General features: G+C 48.5%; 1 protein-coding gene across 3 annotated transcripts in view; it reads right to left on the reverse strand.

Moving 5' to 3' along the window:
• Positions 1 to 19,127, reverse strand: part of CAPZB (capping actin protein of muscle Z-line subunit beta) — a 143,443-nt gene that overhangs the window by 47,912 nt on the left and 76,404 nt on the right. For all 3 annotated transcript variants that reach the window (XM_036914476.2, XM_036914474.2, XM_036914473.2), the window contains exon 3: positions 4,548 to 4,669. In XM_036914476.2, the coding sequence (XP_036770371.1) occupies positions 4,548 to 4,669 (122 nt within the window). The remainder of the gene's footprint in view (positions 1 to 4,547; positions 4,670 to 19,127) is intronic.

Here is a 19,127-nt window from a genome sequence, read left to right on the forward strand (position 1 = left end):
GGCTTTACACTCTTGGGCAGAAACGTCTCACTGTTTCTACTGTGGGAAACTCATGTTGCTTCTCTGCTGTTTCCCCTGCTGACAACAAACCTTCCATCACTGAGGACCCAAAAGAACCTTTTGATACTGCACTGATATTAAGGTAAAAAGAGATCACTGCCTTCTGAACCCCAGTTATAAAAGACTCTGTGCACAAACATGTTTCCTCTTGGTAACCAGTACCCCACCAGGCACAGATATCAACAAATCACAAGTGTGAAACCAGAGTAACCTGGATGACCTGTTCTCTGAGCTGCCTTCAGACAGAGAGGTCCCAGCTTTCTTGGCTGGTGGTCTACAAAAGATGAGTGGGGGAAGAGCAGCGGTGCTTGGTGCCCCAAAGGGTCTCCAGGCAGCACCTGCCCTGACCACCTCTAAGCAGAAAGGACCTTTGGAGGCCTATCTTTCCAAGCCAACTGTTCCACCCCATTCACCACACGGTTGGAAGAGATTCTGTAAGTTTAGGGTGAAATACTCCTTTCTGACCTGTGACCACCAGCCGGCTCTTGTGGTCACACTAGATGGTGCACACAACACAGGACAGGGTCAGCCAACATGCCAGGACTTCCTCTGGCCTGGAGTGCAGGTGTGAAACGCTTCCCAAAAGGCCCCCTCCCTTCCTGAGCACGGACTGATGCTAATGCATCCTTTACTGTTCTTGTGACATGTCTTAGTCATCCCTCAAAATAGCACTGCCTGATAGAACTTTTCATGGTGACGGAAATGTTCTCTATCTGTGTTGTCCAAAACACCACCACTAGCTTCACGTGGCTACTGAATACTTGAAATGTGGCTAGTGTGACAAAGGGACTAAATTTTAATTTGTATTTAATTCCAATTAATTTAGGCAGCCAACTCTAGAATCTAAGTTCCAAGAGGGCAAGATTTTTTGTCCTGCTCTCCACTGTTTGCTCAGCATCTAGAACTGTGTCTGGCACAACCATGCGCTCATTAAAGGAAAAATGTTAAAAGGATGAATAAATTCTTGCATCTCCCCCAGGCAGAAGTGAGCACCCCCACCCCATCCCCTCACTCCCTACAGATGTCATTCCTATCCTTCCCTTGCCCTAGAATTCAAGAGCTCTTCGAGAAGAATCTGTGCCATTTGCCTTCACACCCTGGGATCGAGCAGAGCCCGCAGGCAGAAAGTGCTGGGGGCAGGCCGAAGCCCTCCAGCAAGGCCCCAGGAATTCTGCTGGTGGTCCACCAAACTAACAAGGGATGGTGCAACTTGTTTTTTATGCTGACGGATACCTAAGCATTAAAAAAACAAAGGCTGCTCAGCAAATCCAGAGACAAAGAGGCAGCTGAAGCACACAGTCGCACACAGTCACCACACTTTTTGTAAATTAGGCTCAGTACCTCCACTCACCAGAGGGAAGGAAAAGCATCTGAGAATCCAAATTCCCGCCCCCCACTGCATGTTCCCTTTGAGACTCTCCTCAGCACACTCCGAAGTCTGACCTTCACTTCCCCAGTTAAATGGCCATCGCCTTCCCGTGGGCCTAGAACACCCAACTCCAACTGGCTTTCATTTAAAGGCAACCTGGTTAGACACAAGAGCCCATCTCTCTTACAGACCCGGGCCTGGGATTTTCAGGAAGCCTGTAACTCACATTTCTCCTGGCTCACAGACGACAGCATTTCAAGCCCTTAGCCCTGGAGCCGGGTAATTGTAGCCAGGGGAAAAATCATAACATTACCCAGAATATTCTTAGTGGAAGGGCCACTCAGAACACATTTAAGAGCTTAAATGGAGGCCATTTGAAAAAAGACAGATGGACAGGAACGCTTAGATTTCAAAAGTCAGGCCTTTCATTTCCCTCAGAGAATGCTTTTTGTTTCAGCTAACAGGTTTCAAGCAGTGCTGCTGGCAACAGTCGCACCATAAGGATCTTATTTAAGCAAACGATCAAACACAGTTAGGATGGAAATGTGTGGAGAAAATCAGAAAACCTTGAAGTTTTATATCGAGAGGGGGTAAAATGAAAGAGAAGTCCTGTGCCCTGACACCTGGAATCCTCCTTGGCGAAGCCCCCAGGCCCCTCTGTGGTGACACAGCAGGGGCTGCAGGTACCAAGTCCCCAGGGAAGCCTGGCCTTAGCATGAATGTAGAAATGATCCCAGGTAACCCCCCGCCCCAGGCTACTGGAGAGCCGCTGCCTTATACAGCAAGCTGGAGTTTTCAGGTAGAAAAAAGAAATATTATGATGACATTGAGTGGGCAAGACTAAGCTCAAGGACCATCTATTCCAGGTCTCCTCTGGACCCTGTGCCTGTTGAGGCCTCTTGCTCTTCAGCAATCTGTCTCTGGAACCAGTGAGCAGCCTCATGGACATCCCTCCCCTTGAGGGCCAGAGCTAGACCTCGGCCCCCAACCTGCACAGTGACTGGCCCTTCAAGGCCGACCTTGATCTACCTCAGGGCTGCCTCGCCACGTCTATGCTGGGACTCCCACATCTGTACGTCTACCCCCACCCAGACCTTGCTGCTCCTGGAACTCCAGACTGCCCACAGCCTACCTGACATATTCACTTCCATCTGACAGGCACCTTGAGCCTAAAATCCCCCAGACCAGCTCCTCCTTCTATGCATGGTGACCCCCACCTTCTAGCTGCTTAGACCCAGAGTGCTGCACTCACCCTTCACCACTCCCTCTTCCCGTTCCCCGCTCAACCCACCTGCAAATGCTGCCGGCCCTATTCTTACAACTTACATCTAGTCTGACACCCTCACCAGCTCCCCTCTGGTCTCTGGCCTGGATTAGGCGAAAAGACATTCTTTACCTAACTTCTTTCAGAAGCCAGCAAAGGACATGATTATAACATAATTGTCTAGTCTCTTTTTTAAAAAGTCAGTATTAATTAAATCTTTGTGACTAACATCAAGCTCTACACTATTCAGCACTTAGCAAGTGTTACTTCATTTAAACCCCAGTAACTCTGTGCTACATTCTCACTCTGGCCCTCAAAACCCTGCCACACGCTGCCCTCATCTCCTATCCTGGTTCTGACTTCTCCCACTTTGTTCTTCTCACCTGATGCCAACCAGCTCATCTCTACCCAGGCCTTTACACCCAGAATGCTCTTCTCCCAGATCTGTGCATGACCAAACATTTCATCCTTAAGTCTCATTTCCAGTGTTACCTATAATGGAGGAGCCTTCCTTATCTATCCATCCCACCTCTCCCTCCCCTTGTCCTCTTTTTTCTTTCGTCACATTATTTATGCATTTATTTGCTACCTGGCTTCCTCACTAGGATGTAAAGTCCATGGAAGGGGGACTTAGAATACTGCCTGACATGTATAATACATGCTCATAGAGAGATGTTACTGAGCATTCTATTGAAAGACTAAATACTATTATTTCCATCTTACACATGAGAAAACTAAAGACCAGAGATAATAAGCAAAGTCCCCATTGCTACAGGGGGTAATGCTGGTGTGGAGCCAACGCTGGCTGACTCCAGATATTTCTCTGTTTCAATTTCTCAGACCCGAACCCCTACCCCAAAAGAGCATTAGGCTGATGCTTTAAGACTCGGCCCAAGTTCTGTCTGTGGCCTCTAAATTATACCTAAAATAGACTGTGTTCCTCCACCATTCTCCAGGCACTGACAACAGCAATCCATCACAGAAATATCAGACTGGTTTAGGGACTCCCAATCTTTTTTAATAGGAAGAACTCCTAGATACCCTTAAAAACCTAGCTTAATGATCAGCATGTATAACGTGTGGGGGTGGGGGACATGGGGAGGGCCGTACAACACAGAGAAGACAAGTAGTGATTCTACAGCATCTTATTACACTGATGGACAGTGACTAATGGGGTGTGTGGGGGTAACTTGGTCAAGGGGAGAGTCTAGTAAACATAATGTTCCTCATGTAATTGTACATTAATGATATATAAAAAAAAAAAAACTAGCTCAGATTATCACCTCCTTCAGGACGTCCTCCTGGAGTTAATCCTGAATAAACTTGGTGCTGGCTGCACAAATCACATCATACAGTCATCAGCTGCTGGCTGTCTACTGTTCTAGACCAGTGATCACTCAGGTCAGGGACAGATGTCAGTTTAGTTATGTTTAGCTCTTAGCTTGGTGATGAGAAGACAGTTGCGTATTTGTTTGACAGAGCTTCATTCAAATGTGCCTTAACCAGGCAGGCCTTCCCTGAGCTCAGGATCTCCATAATGTGCACAGCCTATACCTTGCCATTTGTAGGATTTAATGCAATTATAATGAATGCTCTTGGTTTGTAACAGCATCTCTCCCCCGTTAGACTACAGGCGGAGAGAGAGGTGGAGGGGAGAGAGAGAGGGAGACAGAGGGGGAGATAGAAAGAGGTGGGAGAGAGAAAGCGGGGAGTGGAGGGGAGGGGGAAGAGGGGAAAACGAATGGAAAGAAGGCTGTCAGCCTGTCCAAGCTCAGTGTCTTCCTGCTCTCGCAGGTGGGAACGGCCTGGGGCGCAGCCTGGCTCTGACTGCTGCACTCCGGGGCAGCAGCTCACCTATAGGAGTCCCCATCTCTGTTGTAGTCACACAAAAGGTAATCCTTTCCCACGACCTTGTCTCTGGCGATTTTCAGTGGCTGGTCAACAGAAGACAGGAGATCTTCACATAGACTGGGGACCTGGCAGAAAGAAAGGAAAAGGCAGAAACAGGCGTTAAAATAACACATCAAATCCAGGTTGGCCAATGACTACTACAGCCATATTATGGTCAGCATGTTAACATCTGGCCCTTGGTACCCTGCCAGAGTTATGGGCCTGTTTTTTTCTTTTCCACATGTGTCTGACACCAATTGTGTCCCTCTATAAAGAAACCTGGTCTTGAATTACAGTGGAGCGTGATTTGCAATACAGCTTTCCTTCCAAATCTGCGTGCAGCTTTAATTACCTGGTCGCCGGGGTGGTCTAATATGTATGCTTGGTATTGGTCTCTGGTGGGCAAAGTATAAGCCGAAGTCCTGAGAAGAAGGTAAACATTCTAAATATGCCAGAATCCAAAGAACTCCGAGAAGAACCTGTCTGTGCTGGAGAACTCCCACAGGCTCTCATGCTGGGTGGAGTTTCCAGTAGTTTCCAGGCCCCTGGCCAAGCATTACCAGGTTGGCTCATAGAGTCAACCCTACCTGCTACATAGGTAGCTTCGTACCGGCTTCCCACAGACTGAGCTCCGGCTCGCTCAACGGGTCACGCTGATCCACCCAGGAGCCGTCTCACTGAGGTGGCTCAGTCCATGATCTGGGGCCGGCAAGGCTGAAACCCAGGTCAAGTGCCGCTGAAGCTGACACAGGGCCGGCCCTGTTATCAACCAGGCCACTGGCCTTTTCCTCCCAACTTAAACATCAACTTCCACCAAAATATTCCAGGAAAGGATGGCAGCACTTTCAGAAATGGATTCCTCCAGGCTTGAGTCACTTCCATGCTGTATTTTCAATATGCTGACTTACTCGTTTCAGGGGCCTGGTTTATGGAGGCCCCACCATATCGTTTACTGGACAAGTGGCTGCCAACTGCACCAATAACCCTTCCAAATGGAAAAGTTAAATCATGTGGCAAAGACACCCAGAAGACCAGCTCAGCAGAGGGGCTGACAGATGGCAGTTTCCATGTTCCTCCAGAAGACTCTTACCACCACCAGAAGGACAGGGAACACTGGCACCTCAGAGGCCACCCAGCCTTTGCAGGCTCCTTAAAGCCCCTCTGCTGACCCCTGAGGTGCTTCAGAACTCAGCTTGTATGGCACTGTCTGGCACAACTTTAAGATGGCTAGTTTACGCACATTCTGGCCTCTGTGAAATCATCTGCTTCTGTATACATGGAGCAGCATCAGTCTCCTAGCCCCCAGGAGATGCCCACCACTAAATCATGTAAACACATGTTTATTTCCAGAATTTCTTTTCCATGCAACACCCATCTGTATGTCCCCCTCCCCCAAATAATCACACAAACAAAAACAAGGCTGTTGTCAACATTAGCTTTGGTGATTATAATATCAACCCACCCCATTTCCAAGTGCCTGCCATGTATTATGCACTTTGCTAGGTGCTTTATATATGGCATATTGTCTACCTGAAAGTTTATACTCATCCTGTGAAGTAGGTATGTATTATCCCCATTTTACAGATTAGAGAATTGAGGCCCAGAGTCATTAAGTTGCCCAAGTCCCACACAAGAAGCAAGTATAGATAGAAATCTCCCACCCACCCAACTCTAACCTTGGTTTAATAGCCAACTAAGACAAAGGACAGTGCATGCCAAAGGCACATTCTGATGTCCTTACCCCTGCTCAGCTATGGATGGCCACAGAGCCTGGAAGAAAGTCCTGGCCAAGTCTAGATTTTAACAGCTTCCACCCAAGGCAGCTGGAATTTGGAAGTGGTCTTGCTTTCCTGCTGCTAGCCTAGTGAAATGACCCTGAGCACCCAGGCGCCTGCCTTTCTCTAAGTGTCACTATTCTGTTAGGCTGCTGCCTTGACTTACCTGTTGGGCCCTGACTTTTGCCTAGAACCCCATTCTAACTGGGCGGGGCCCTGACACCATTGGCCCAATTTATCCTGGATTATGGCAGAGATTAAGCAAACAGGCTCTGAAATGAGACTTTGCTACTTTCCACAGTCTAGTACTTACTGTCCTTATGATCTTGAACAAGTTGTTACTACTTTTCAAACTAAGACTCAATTTCCTCACCTGTAAAGTGGGAATAATAAAATACCTCACTGGGATCTGGAGGATCACATGAGCCAAAGCATTCAGCATCCAGGCCAGTGCCCAGCACAGGGGAATGCTCGCATCTTGGTAACTGAGGTATCTATACTCCTATTTTCCTTCCTCCTCTGTTCTCAGCGCCACCTGCTGGTCTATTATCCTGAGCTGCAACACCAGCCTAGACCACACCTGAATTCACTACACTGCTGCAGGAACTGGGTAAAAATGGGCCCTTGAGAATCCAATTCTTAACCCCAGTTCTGTATAAAGCCAGCTGTTTGCCCTTTCCCACTAGTCATGGTGCTTGCAGCTAAGTCTCCCAGCAGAGGAAAGCTTACAAGATAATGGGATTTGGTATAAAATAGGCTTGACTTCACTCCTACCCAAGAGGTTAATCCATGGATCAACAAGTATTTCAGTAATTTCTTCCTAGCACTTACACTAACTGAAATGACTTTTAAATTTACTTGTTGTCTGCCTTCCTAACTGGAATGCAGATCTTACCAGGGCAGGGACTTCACCTTGTTCAGTACTATATCCCTGGTGCCTATGGCCATGGTTGACACAGCAAGCTCCCCAGCTATCTGGGGGAGAAGGAGGAGCCTCTGCAACACCAGTCAGCTTCATTTGTATATTAATAAATTGGTGTGCAGCAAAAATCTTTACCAAAGATTCTGTTGTCAAGAACTAAACCTTGATGGCCACCAATGACCAATTTTCACCTGTGGTTCCAACCAGTCATTCTCAAATATGAACTGTTATGTGGTGGGTAAGCACTAGACAGACAGAACTGGAATTTTAATTAAAGTTCTGGCACTTTTGTTAATATATGACAGCAATGGTGACTGTGTTCTAAGACTGTGTCCTAGTTCTCTTAGACTGAGAACTAAGAGGCCTGGGTTCTAGCCCTTGCTCTGCTATTAGTATCTCTGCCCAAGGCGGTTCATCCGTCAAACTCAGCAGGTGAGCCACACAGAATGATAGCGGCTGGTCCATGGTAAGTCTCACTGAGCCTCAGTGAAAATACTTCGGGCAAAGAAAAGTTAAAATAAAATGTCATTAAGTTCTTCCCATTTAACAATGTATCCACCCTTTATTCAGAGACTGTGGTTTTTTTGGGGGGGGGTTTGTTAAGATGTCCTTAATTTTACGAAATGATAGGTTCATTTTGTTTTTGTTTCAAAGGTTGGCGACCCAATTACCTATTCTCCTTTAAAAATGTTGTTTTAATGTTCCTGGCCTGTGAAAGAAAAAAAAATGTGGCAGCCACTGTGTAGAAAAATGGGATCCAGCCCTCCCCACCTGTCAAAGTGGGTCAGGGTACTTTCAAGGTCAGTGTAAAGGACAGGGAGGGAATCTACTCCTCCCGAGTGCCTTAAAGCACAAAGCTGACAAAGGCAAGAGAGCAAGGGTGGATCCGAGGTGCCAGCTGTCATCAACAGCCACTCTTGTTGCCTGCCAAGCCCACCTTTCCTATTCTTCAAGTCACAACGCTCCTCAATTCCATGTAGCTTGGGCAAGGCTGCTCCGCTCTACTCCACCACTGCCCGTGGGCAATCCAAGAGCCTCAACCCCAGCCTATTCTGGAGAGATGGAGCCCTTCTGGGACTTTACTCCAGGGGTGATGTAGAGAGAGACAGCTCACCCTCTCTCTGCCAGCGACTTGGGGTTGAGGTGAAGGTCCTGGGCTGCAGCAGGCACCGGGAGAACACCTGCCTGAGCTTCTGAGCAACATAAAGCCACGGTGATATTTTCTGAGCATCTAGGCCCAGCCATCCCTGAAGAGGCATGCCTGGGCTTTTCAAAGTCCATGGCAAGGTTTTGGACTGGACTAACCAACCTCAGAAGAACATACACCTAAACTGTCATCAACAAATTATGGCAGCACACAGAAAAACAGAGACCTTGTAAATAGTATGTGATTTGCCCTACCATGAAAAGCATCTGGGATGTGATAGGGCCAATTGATTCTTTATCGAAGCAAGTACAATTCGCTTTTTGGATAAACTCTCCAGTTGGGTCATATTTTTGTATTCTATTTCCTCCATCAGTCCTGTTTCTTTAGTCAAAGATAAAATGCTCTGGAAGAATCATCTTATTATTGTCATGGGGAATGAGAAGTGTGGACTACATGGAGATTTGTACCAGAGCATCAACCCAGGGGTGAATTAGTCATGATCTGGCACAACCTACCAATCGCCTCACTCCCATCCCAGGCCTCCGCTTCTGCTTGAATCCTCTGCACAGCCACACTGTCCTATTCAACACCCTCTAAACATGCACGCTTGCAGATGCGTGCTTCCACTTAAACGTCCTCGCCCTTCAGGTGTTGCTGGATGAAATACTGGCTTGGCCAGTTAAATTTTAATTTCAGATACACAATGAATCTCAAATATCTGGCACATATATTTTTATTTGCTAATAAATTTGGCAAATTATCCCTATTCCTCTCAAATTCTACCATCCTTCAGGGTCCAGCCCAAAAGCCGGCTCCTTTATCAAGATGCCAAATTCTTCTGAATTCCTGCAATAACACTGATGTCGGCTGAATACCAAGCACTCTGGGGTTGGCTGTGCTGCTGCCATCAGCCATCTCTCATCTCACTCCTTCATCAAGTGTTGACTCTGCACCTACAGAGGCAGAGACTGGCCCCCAGCCCCAGCCCAATGACACAGACACCATGGTGGCACTCCAGGGTGTCTGCTGACTTCTGTGGAAGTGGGTATTAATCCTGCAATCTGAAGTCTTATTACAGCCCGAGAAAAAAGGCAGTTTATCTCTGTAATCTAGTCAATTAGTTAACGGCTCTCTCCACACATCACCCCTACCCCCACCTCTTAGTCATGTCAAATGCTTGGAATAGAGGAAGAAATCACATTAAGTCTCATGGATCATGAGTTTGCATGCAATTTAAATGAAAGGACTGGTCCAAACAAAGCCAAGAGTTCACTGTGGGGTGTGTCATCAGCTCTGCTGCCTCTGAGGCCAAGGGGGGGACCCCATCTGGTGAGAGCATGTGATTGGTGCTAACACCTAAGGGCCACGACACCAGAGGGCCGTATGGTTTCTGTCCAAACTCCCACCTGAACTGCTTAAAAACAGCCTTTGTAAGGAATGTTCAGATAACACCAAAGGTGTCAGATCAATCCAAGCTGTTGGGGGGATTTAACCTTAATCCCAAGTGACTTGGAATAATAAACAAATGCTGCCCTGGTCAGGAGAGTATTCCGGCAGTCATTCTGGAGGTGAGGCTGGGGGCCACAAACACAGCAGGGGGCAGGAACCTCCATGCCGTCACCTGGCTCACCTGGCTTCCCAGGGGGCCACTGGGAAGGTGAGGGGAGAGGGGAATAACATGTACTTGGGAAGGGAGAGAAAAACCCCAGAAGGTGGAAGGTAAAGGAGCACCTAGACCATGAGCAGGTGACCCCTTAGTAATGAGGATAAAGATGAGGAGGATATAGCTGCCCACACCCGGTAGTGCCTGCCAGGCACTGTCATATAAACTCTACCTGCATCACCTCCTTCAATTCTCAGAACGACCCTAGATACAGATCAGTTAGCAACCTTATTTTAAAGAAGGGGAAAACAGGACCTTAGAGAAATAACTTGCCCAAAGTCACAGAGCTACTCACCAGTGTCTAAGAAGGGACATGTCAGATACAGTACGGTTAGGTTAAAAAAAAAAAATCACACCCACTCTTGTTGTTGCCCCAAACTGAATACTTTTCCTACTATCAAACCCAACAGCTGATACACGAAAAGGGACACAAATCAGAAGCTTCCGGCCATGAGTGAGGTTTGTGTTTGTGCCGCCATATGGTTCTACTTTGACTCTTCCCATTCTCCATTAGTTATTAATGTTGGAAAAAAATTGTTCAACCAGAAAAAGAAACTTGAGACGAACCCTTAAAAAAAAAAGCACAAAAGGCAGACCAGTTGAACTCCATGGATAATCTAATCCATGGCACCCTCGACTTTAAGAAGTGCACCCTTGTACCTTGTTTTTTTAAGAAATGGCCAAATGAATACATTCCGTCTTTTGATCTACCCGCTGGCTGAGAGCCCGCCACCGGAGAGATAAGAATCAAAAACAGACCCTGTCCACTGGGTCGCACACTAGCTGAGCAATGAGGTGAAATCCTGGCTGGGCAGAGTCCTGGCTGCCGGCTTCCCCACGTGACCAGCAGAGGGTTAGACGCTGCAGCTCGCAGCGGCCAGCAGAGGTCTCTGCTTACACTCTGTTCCTTTTAGTTTTTCCAAGGCCTTCAACTTTGCTTTTCCTCATAAAAATAATAAAGAATTAGTGTTTTTAGCGATACACATGCTAGTGTCATGTCAGAAACATAATCTACAGCGTGGCATTCTAGAGAACACCGACCTCCAAATCAAACACAAGCCCAAATCCCCTGCCAGCCCCTTCCCGGTTGAAGCGTAACCTCCCTAAATCTCAGAACTGGAGGCTACAATGCCTGCTTCAAAGAGAAATTCATTCCACTCAATAAAAGCTGAGTGCCCACCCAATGCACACGTTAGGTGCTACGGATTCAGCGACAAACAAGATGGACACGAAGCACGCTCTGGCCACCAAAACAGACAGGGCACCAGAAGTGAACCTGATGGAGACCGAAGGGCAGGACTGTGGGGATCCAGTGGTCTAGGTGACACAGAGGTGACATTTAAATGAGGGAAAGGAGAGGCTGTGCCATGGTAAGGGACAGCAGCACCAAGGCCATGGGGCAGAGCCCCAAGGTGAGCCTAAGGGAGAGCAGTAAGGGGTGTGGCTGGAGTGGGGCCATGCCCGGGTGGGGCAGGGCAGGCACTGCAGTCCCTCTAAGTGTTCTTATTTAGCATAGGTAATGCATTCACACAGGTCAGTGCTCCAAAGGGTTCAAGAGCACATGCAGGGGTAGCTTCCTTCCCGCCTCACCCCAGCCTCCCAGTGAGGGGCATGGGGCATGGAGGTCCCAGCTCCACGTGTAGAGAAGGGTGCGCCTCAGGACCAGTCCCCCTTGTTCCATCCGGCTGAGCAGCCAGGGCCGCCGCCTCCACAGCCTGCAGACACCAGAGTTCCACCCCCACCCTGCTGCTTGGTGTCGAGGAAACCCAAGACCTGCCTGAGGCCCCAGCAGCAGCTTTGTGACAAGGACCTTAGTCTGTCATCACAAACACTTTGGGCCATGGAAGCATAGTTTTCTGAGCTGATCTCAAGAGTTTTTGCCAATTTTACTTAATGGTCTGAATGTGGCTGCCCTGCTCTGAGGAGAAAGCACCTTCAAGCCAGAAGCCTCACCCTGTCCTGTAAATCACACTCAGGTGGTCCTGCTCCTTCCGGATGGGTAGCAGCTGATGTTCCAAGAGACTCGGGCAAGTGCTGTACCTGGGCGAGCAGTCGAGGAACCCGAGGGGCACCAAAACATGCCAGCACAGGATGAAAGCCACATGAGCTAAGATACGAGCATCTACTCTGAGGCGAGCGATGGCGCCCTCCCTACTGTGTGAATGAGGAATGCCAAGCACAGGGAGAGGTTGCGGCCTGGCTCAGCTAGTAAGGGGTGGAGTACAACTGGTAAGTGAACCCAAATGTGACCCAGCTCTTCCAAAGCATGAAACCCACCAGGCCAACAAGGTGGGAGCTCCCACCTCCAGCCAGACTCAGAGGAAAGGGGTGAGAAAGAGAGAATCTGGGAGGACCACAGCTCTCTTCCTCCCTCCCAGAGCAGACACAGAGGGGGCTGCACTGTGAGGCCCCCCTACTGCCTGGTCCACACCCAGCCTGTCCACACTGTGGCCATTCCTGGGCTGTAGGCAGGGCCCCAGGGCTTATCACCCAGCACAGAGCCTAGGATGGAGGCACTTCGCACCTGCTCAAATGAAGGACTCTTGGACCTCCCCCCAGCCACACGCACAAGGGGGGCTGACTTTTGCATCCCTCCTATTGTAGATCCTGCCCTCTTCTAACTATCTCCTGACTCTAAAAATGATATGCTTTAAGTACAGACTGTATTTCTCATTGCAAGACTGTAAACTGTTAGGTGTACTACTACTGAGAACACTGTTAAACGTGCACATTAAGTATAAGAAGCAATTTCCCAATTTCAGAAACCTTACCATGTGAGTGACCGGGCACCTTCAATCTGAGACACTGGTCCATCAAGTCCCCTAGCCAACTAAGTACTCACTCATAACAGGCACGTGACTGCTCACTGGGGTTATGGGCACTTATGGTGTAACACAAATGAAGCTGGCCAATGGGGCCCAAGTTAGGAAATCTCTTACGACCAACAAAAATTTTATTCTACTTGGAAATAATTTTTTTACCTGCCATTAACAACAAAGAGCTTTCTCAAGAGACAGGAAGTCCCCTTCTCCTTTTCTCTTCCTAGGCAGGTGCCCCAAATCCCCCTAGAGATAAATAGTAAACAAAGGCAAACTTCCTAGGCTGGGTTTCAGCCATTCATACTCAAGATTCCAAAGCTTTGCCTTTTGGAAGCTCACAGCCGGGAGTAAGAGGCCAGAAGAGTTTTCTAAAGGAAGGGTCAGGAAGGGGCAGAACAAAGAGAAGACAAACTGAAAGGAGAAATTAAAATCACTACCTGTGAGTCACTGCAGGCACACACAAAGCTCCTGTTGTCCACACGTAACCTTATGCTTCCCAGAAGGGGATGAACGAGCACTGGAGCCTAATTAAATTAGCCACTCCCCAGCTAGAGCACGACTCATCATCTGTGTGCAGAGAGAAGTCAGGGTCTTTCCAGGCCACCTGGTCCTCTTTTATTAGGGACTAGTCCATGAGGGATGGAATGCAGTTCACAAACATTTTCAGGAAGCCTGAGGTGGAAAACTCACTGGAGAGAAGTCATCTTGGGTTTGGTGCTGAGTGTGGCATGTACCAGGCAGGCAATGGCCTTGGCCAAGAGAGACACTAACAAGGAGGCACCCCAACGTGCTCCATCCTCCCTCCAAAGTCCTATTGCTCTTGCATGGGCTTCTCACACTGGCCCCTCCACCAGCATCCTGGACAGTCATCCGGACCACAGCCACTCTCTCATGGGAATGTCCAAACTTCCCCCAATGGTCCCCAGTTATCCTCCCAAGTCTGCCTCTTCCTTGTACCCCAAAGCCTCTGGAGAGGAGGCCATTCCCTTGGGCTTGCGCCCTTCACTATGTTCCAGCGCTGTACAAGGCTCGAATCTTGGGCCTCCCAGATTCGGTACTGGGCATCCTCAGGGCAGGGATGAGGTCTCTGGACCACCTCGTGCCTAGCATACGCTGGTAGGGCTTCCCAGGAAAGTAGGGCCACTCCGCTTGAGTTCCGATCTTCCAAAACCCGCCTGGGGCTATCCCTGCTCCTCACACTCCGCAAGGTGCCTCCTGCAGCAGAACCTACCGCCTTCCCAGTGAGAGGAAGGCAAGCGCAGACCGGAGCTACGGCCCCTTTCCCGGACATCTCTCCAGCCAGCTTTCTCCCTCTACGGTGTTAAACGCTACTGCACTGGCCATATTCTCACAACCCACCACAAATCTTTCTGGGAACAAGACCAGGTAAAAATTATGAAAAGTCATTTATAATATGATCTTTTTGTTAGACACTGTAATTTCACAGGCAGGATAGGGGGGCTCTGCTATTTAGTAGTATAGAAGCTATGGTCTAATGACAGCAAACCTTTTTTTAAGTGCTACCTATGCACCAGGCACTCTTCTGAGCGTGTAGCCCATATCCTCATGTTATCACCATGGCAACCCTGTATGAGGCAGTGGTACACTGTTACCCCAATTTATCCCAAATGACTGTTAGTTACAGATGAAGACAATGAGGCAGAGGTAGGTTAAGTGTTAACACTGGCTCCAGCATGCTGCCTGGCAAGTAACTCAGGGACAAAAATATGGAAGCTGAAGGAACCATCAACTGAATGGTGGCAGCAGAGAGAAGTACTTGGCAAAGGTGGGTTTGGGCATGATTAGGTGTGGACTTCTATGCTAAACCCATCTGAGGGGAAGCAGCAGAAAGGTCCAATTACAGAGGGTGATGAAAAAAATTAGCCCATTTCCTCATCACTGGACGCTCCGTTTAGGCCCCGCCTCAGGCTTTATAAAATGTGTGTGTAAAACCTCCACATTTAAACCTTCCTGAAAGCTAAGAATGGGCTACTATGGCCATAGGAAAAGTGAGACTGGTACAGGAGGGCATATGCCACCTGGAGACACAGGCTGCCAGAGGGGCTGTGCTAGCAGGACTGGGAGGGTTCACCCTGGCCGAGGGAGCCACTGCTGGATGTTCATCCATCCACGTGTCCCCACGGAGGGAGACTTCCCGTCAGTGCATGCAGGCAGCCACAGCAACTTCACCCCCACTGCTGGGGACCCCGACAGGGAGGCTGATGCCCGCCCCCAGAGACCCTTACAGCCTTCCTGGGAGGCCAATGACCTTGTGACACAGCAGCAGAGGCTCTGAGACATGCAGCCACTGAGTCACATGCCAGAGTCCTGGCTCTTTCTGCCACTTAGTCTCTAAGAACTCTCAAGACCACAGACTTCAAAACAACCCCAATGTCTAACGGAATTTCAGTGATGCTGGTGGTTCCCTTCCAGCGGGACTTGTCTGAACCGTGTCTGAGTCCAGGTGGCAGTGGGGCAGCACCAATGCATGGCATCATGTGACGGACACCCAGAAGTAGCCTGTGGCTTTATTTTTTTTCCTCACTGACTACAGAAATCACGTGGCTGGCTGTCCACAATTTTTCACACTGGATTCCTTCCAGTGGATGGATGTCTCATTGGGTTTTGTTTTAATTTCACTGAGTCACCCAGAGAAAACGACAGCATATGGACAAAGAAAAATCTGTAAATTCTACCGATTGGGGAAGCAGGCAGCTCCACTGAAGAGCAACCGATGTGTCCGTCCCCTTCACCGTCTGGGTTTTCCAGGACCTGGATGGAGCTCCTCTGCTTCTCCACTCTGGCTCTCTAGGAAGTAAAACTCAAACTTGTGACTCTAGATAAAATCCACCTGAATGTATGAGGGATTAAATAGTGTCCTCACCCTCAAGGAGCCCCCAAAGTCTAGTAAGAGAGGAGAGAGGGGCTCAACTGAAGCCCCAACATGCCACGTGCTGTGGACAGGGGAGCAGCAGACGCTGTGGCAGAAGAGGCGGGACGCCCAGGACAGCTCTGGAGGTGAGGAGGGGCAGGGTAGACCAGGAAGGTGTCTTGAGGAGCAAAAATCAGACTGATTTTATAAAAGGTGAAGCCAAGAGCGTCAGTGGGACCCAAGGTGCCACAGAGGGCCCACCTGGTCAAAGGAAGGCAGTGTGGGATGCATGGCCCCATCTGTGAATATTTTACAGAATCGAACTACGCCTTAAAGGGGTGAATTTTACAGAACATGAATTTTATCTCCATAAAGTTCTTGTTTAAAGAAAAAGGGGGGTTGGGGGGACCAAGAGATAATATTCCAGGCAGAGAGCACAGGTATATTAGGGAGCTGTTCAGTGAAAATGCAAAAAAACTAATTGAGATTTTGCATGGGAAATGTCATGTGACCTAAGTTCAGGTTAGTAAAAAGTGACTGTGGTCATAAAAAATGGGGGGCAGTGTTCTTTTTCCCTTTACTGTCACCTGTAGCTACACAACCCAGAACCTTACTACAGAATAAATGAACACAGCACAGCACACCACCAGCCTGGAAGCTAGAGCTGAGTCTGTAACGAAACGGCAAGATCACTGGCTCAACTGCAGCTGCCCTAGTCCTCAGTTTCCTGATCTCTAAAATGGACCCACTGAACAAGATGGATTTTTCCAGTTCTACCAGGCAGCAAAGTGGGGCTTGCAGAGAGGGGGCGGGGCACAGGGTGACACAAGTGAAGTCTGGGCCTACCACTGTCTCATTCAAGTTCTGAATAAGATTTAGTTTGAAATGAGAGCTCCAGTGATTTTCAAAACGTCTGAAAACCACTGGATCAAATGACCAGTATGGTTTTAAGGTCCTACAAAGCTTTATAATTCAAGGCAGTCTATTTACTTATTATCTCAATAACCATCAAGGAAATGGCTTTACAAGCTAATCAAAAGTATGTGACAATCTAAAACAGAACAAGACATCTACTGAGCAAGGCACGTATGAGATCCCAAACTGACAGCGGCCTGACTGGGCCTTGGCCTGCCTCTGAAGCACACAGCCTCTGGATTCAGCTCACCACACCAGGCAGACGCGATAGGCCCACAGCCCAGGAGCTACTCCTCTGAATTCATGCTCGAACTTAACATTCCTAGGAAATTCCACTATTTGCATATAGAACCCAAACTCCCTGTCCTTCTTTCTCTCTTCCAGGAGTTATTTCCTTCCCCCAGAGCCCCCCACCCCAATTCTCTTCACTAGAGGGAAGCCCAGTTTGTCCCGCTGCCCCAGCAGAAATGTTCGTCAACCTCAGTGTCCCCTTTCTTTGTCTGGGACCTCAGCACAGTTGGCACATTAGCTAGAAGGGGCTGGTGACAGACACCCACCAGAAACCCCAGGCTCCTCCACATCCCAGCCCACATGCCTGACCTATTTCAAATGTCAGGAAAGCAGGCTAGGCATGCTACATCTTCTCGTGTGTTCACAATCTGTTTCCCAAACTAGTGTGTTCTAAGGGGGTGACCCCAACACTCCATGTCCAGGGTCAGGGTCTGCCAAGCTGCATGGGGCCTCCTGACATCCTCGGAAAGGAATGTCTGCCTCTTCTGGTCCTGGGGAAGTAGAATCTCTCTCCAACTCACTCTTCTGTCTCATGTTTCTCATGGACCAGAAGGCAGGATCTAGCCTAGAGAACTTCAGACCTCCTCCATGGAAACCCTCCAGGCATTTCATAAAATGCTGCTCTCTGGCATCTACCAGCACCAAGACAGCCTACAGCACCTGAATGCAGGAGCTAGACAGACCTCCTACCAGAAAATTCTATTAGGGCAAGGCAAGGGAGGGGGCAGGGGTCTTAGGGCATTCCCGATGAATTAAGAACCTGCTATCCTCTTCACCTTGGGGGAGCTTAGACTCCTGCTGCCGAACCCTGATTCTTATCTAGGTCAGATTCCTTCTCAAGTATTTCCCTGACCTTGTAGCACTGCTGCCTGTTCAAGATAATCCCAGGAGGACTCTTGATGTTGCCCAAGGTGAAACCAAAAGGATACTCCGGTTCCCATCCATCTAGAAGCTATGGCAGCATGGACACCTGGAGCATCCATTGTCACCGCCATGCTAAGATACATGTACCAAGGTTAACCAAAAACTGACCAAAGAACATGTGCACATATTTCCAAAAAGACTTAAATGTCCTGTACGTAAGCAGAATAAAAACTCCAAAGGAAAAAATTCCCCCCAAACAAAAGTGGGGGCTTTCGAGAAGACATGCTGAGTGGTAAACATTTGCAAAGATGGAATTTTAAACACAAACACAAAAGGGCAGAGATTTGAGTCAGAAGAGCTGTGCACACAGCCAGGCAGCCCCCTTCAATTAGGGTAAGATTTGCAAAGCCCTCGGAGCATCTGCAAATCTCCCTGTGGTCTCTAGGATGAAAAGAATGTGGGTGAAACCAACAGGGTAATAATGAGCTCAAATCTGCTTGATGCTCACCAAGAATGAAGCAAGCAGTCTTGTCCCTTGTCATCTTCTCAGAGCAACAACAAAAAAAGCAAGACAAGAGGACCACCTGGCCTGAGAGAAGACAGGCTGGATTCTCTCCTTAAAAGTGCTCCCCACAGCTAGCACACAGGAAAGCTCTTCTGCCAAGGTGTTTTAGGTCAGAAACACAGTTCAAGGAAAACTAAACACTCCCACCATCCCCCCTCGGACCTAGGGACTGTATTTTTTCTCTGCATGAATATATGGCATTTTCAGTGGACTTAAATATCCTGTACACATGCAGATGATCTATAATAAAATAAAAACAAGGTATCCTCCTGCTTCATCCAGAGGGAACACTTGCCTGTTTGACTCCCAAGTGGCAGCAGGGCAAGCAGTGGTTTTCTCCAAATAGCTGACACCTGTCCATACTCTTCTCTTTGGGACATCACGACATTCAATGCAGCCTTGGGGCACAGTCTTTAAACTGGTAATTTAACTCTAGTTCACAGGACCAATGAATACCCTGGCATTCCCTAGCGGTTATGAGAAGAGTTACCAAATCTTAAGGCACAAGGGTAACAAGCATGAGGGCAGACTGCAACCCCTCTTCCACCAAACTCTGAGTTCAGGAAAAATAAGTTGGGAGTTTACTTTCAGTTCCCTCAGGAGCAGCAGCTGTTACCATCCAGAGCCGAGAAGGAGCGCCTGAGCGAGCCGATTGCAAAGTCCTAGGTCCCTGTGAGATCAGCCAAGATAAAGGCAGGTGGCAATGGCAGT

The sequence above is a fragment of the Manis pentadactyla genome, chromosome 4, assembly GCF_030020395.1.
Source record: "Manis pentadactyla isolate mManPen7 chromosome 4, mManPen7.hap1, whole genome shotgun sequence".
Lineage (NCBI taxonomy): Eukaryota > Metazoa > Chordata > Mammalia > Pholidota > Manidae > Manis > Manis pentadactyla.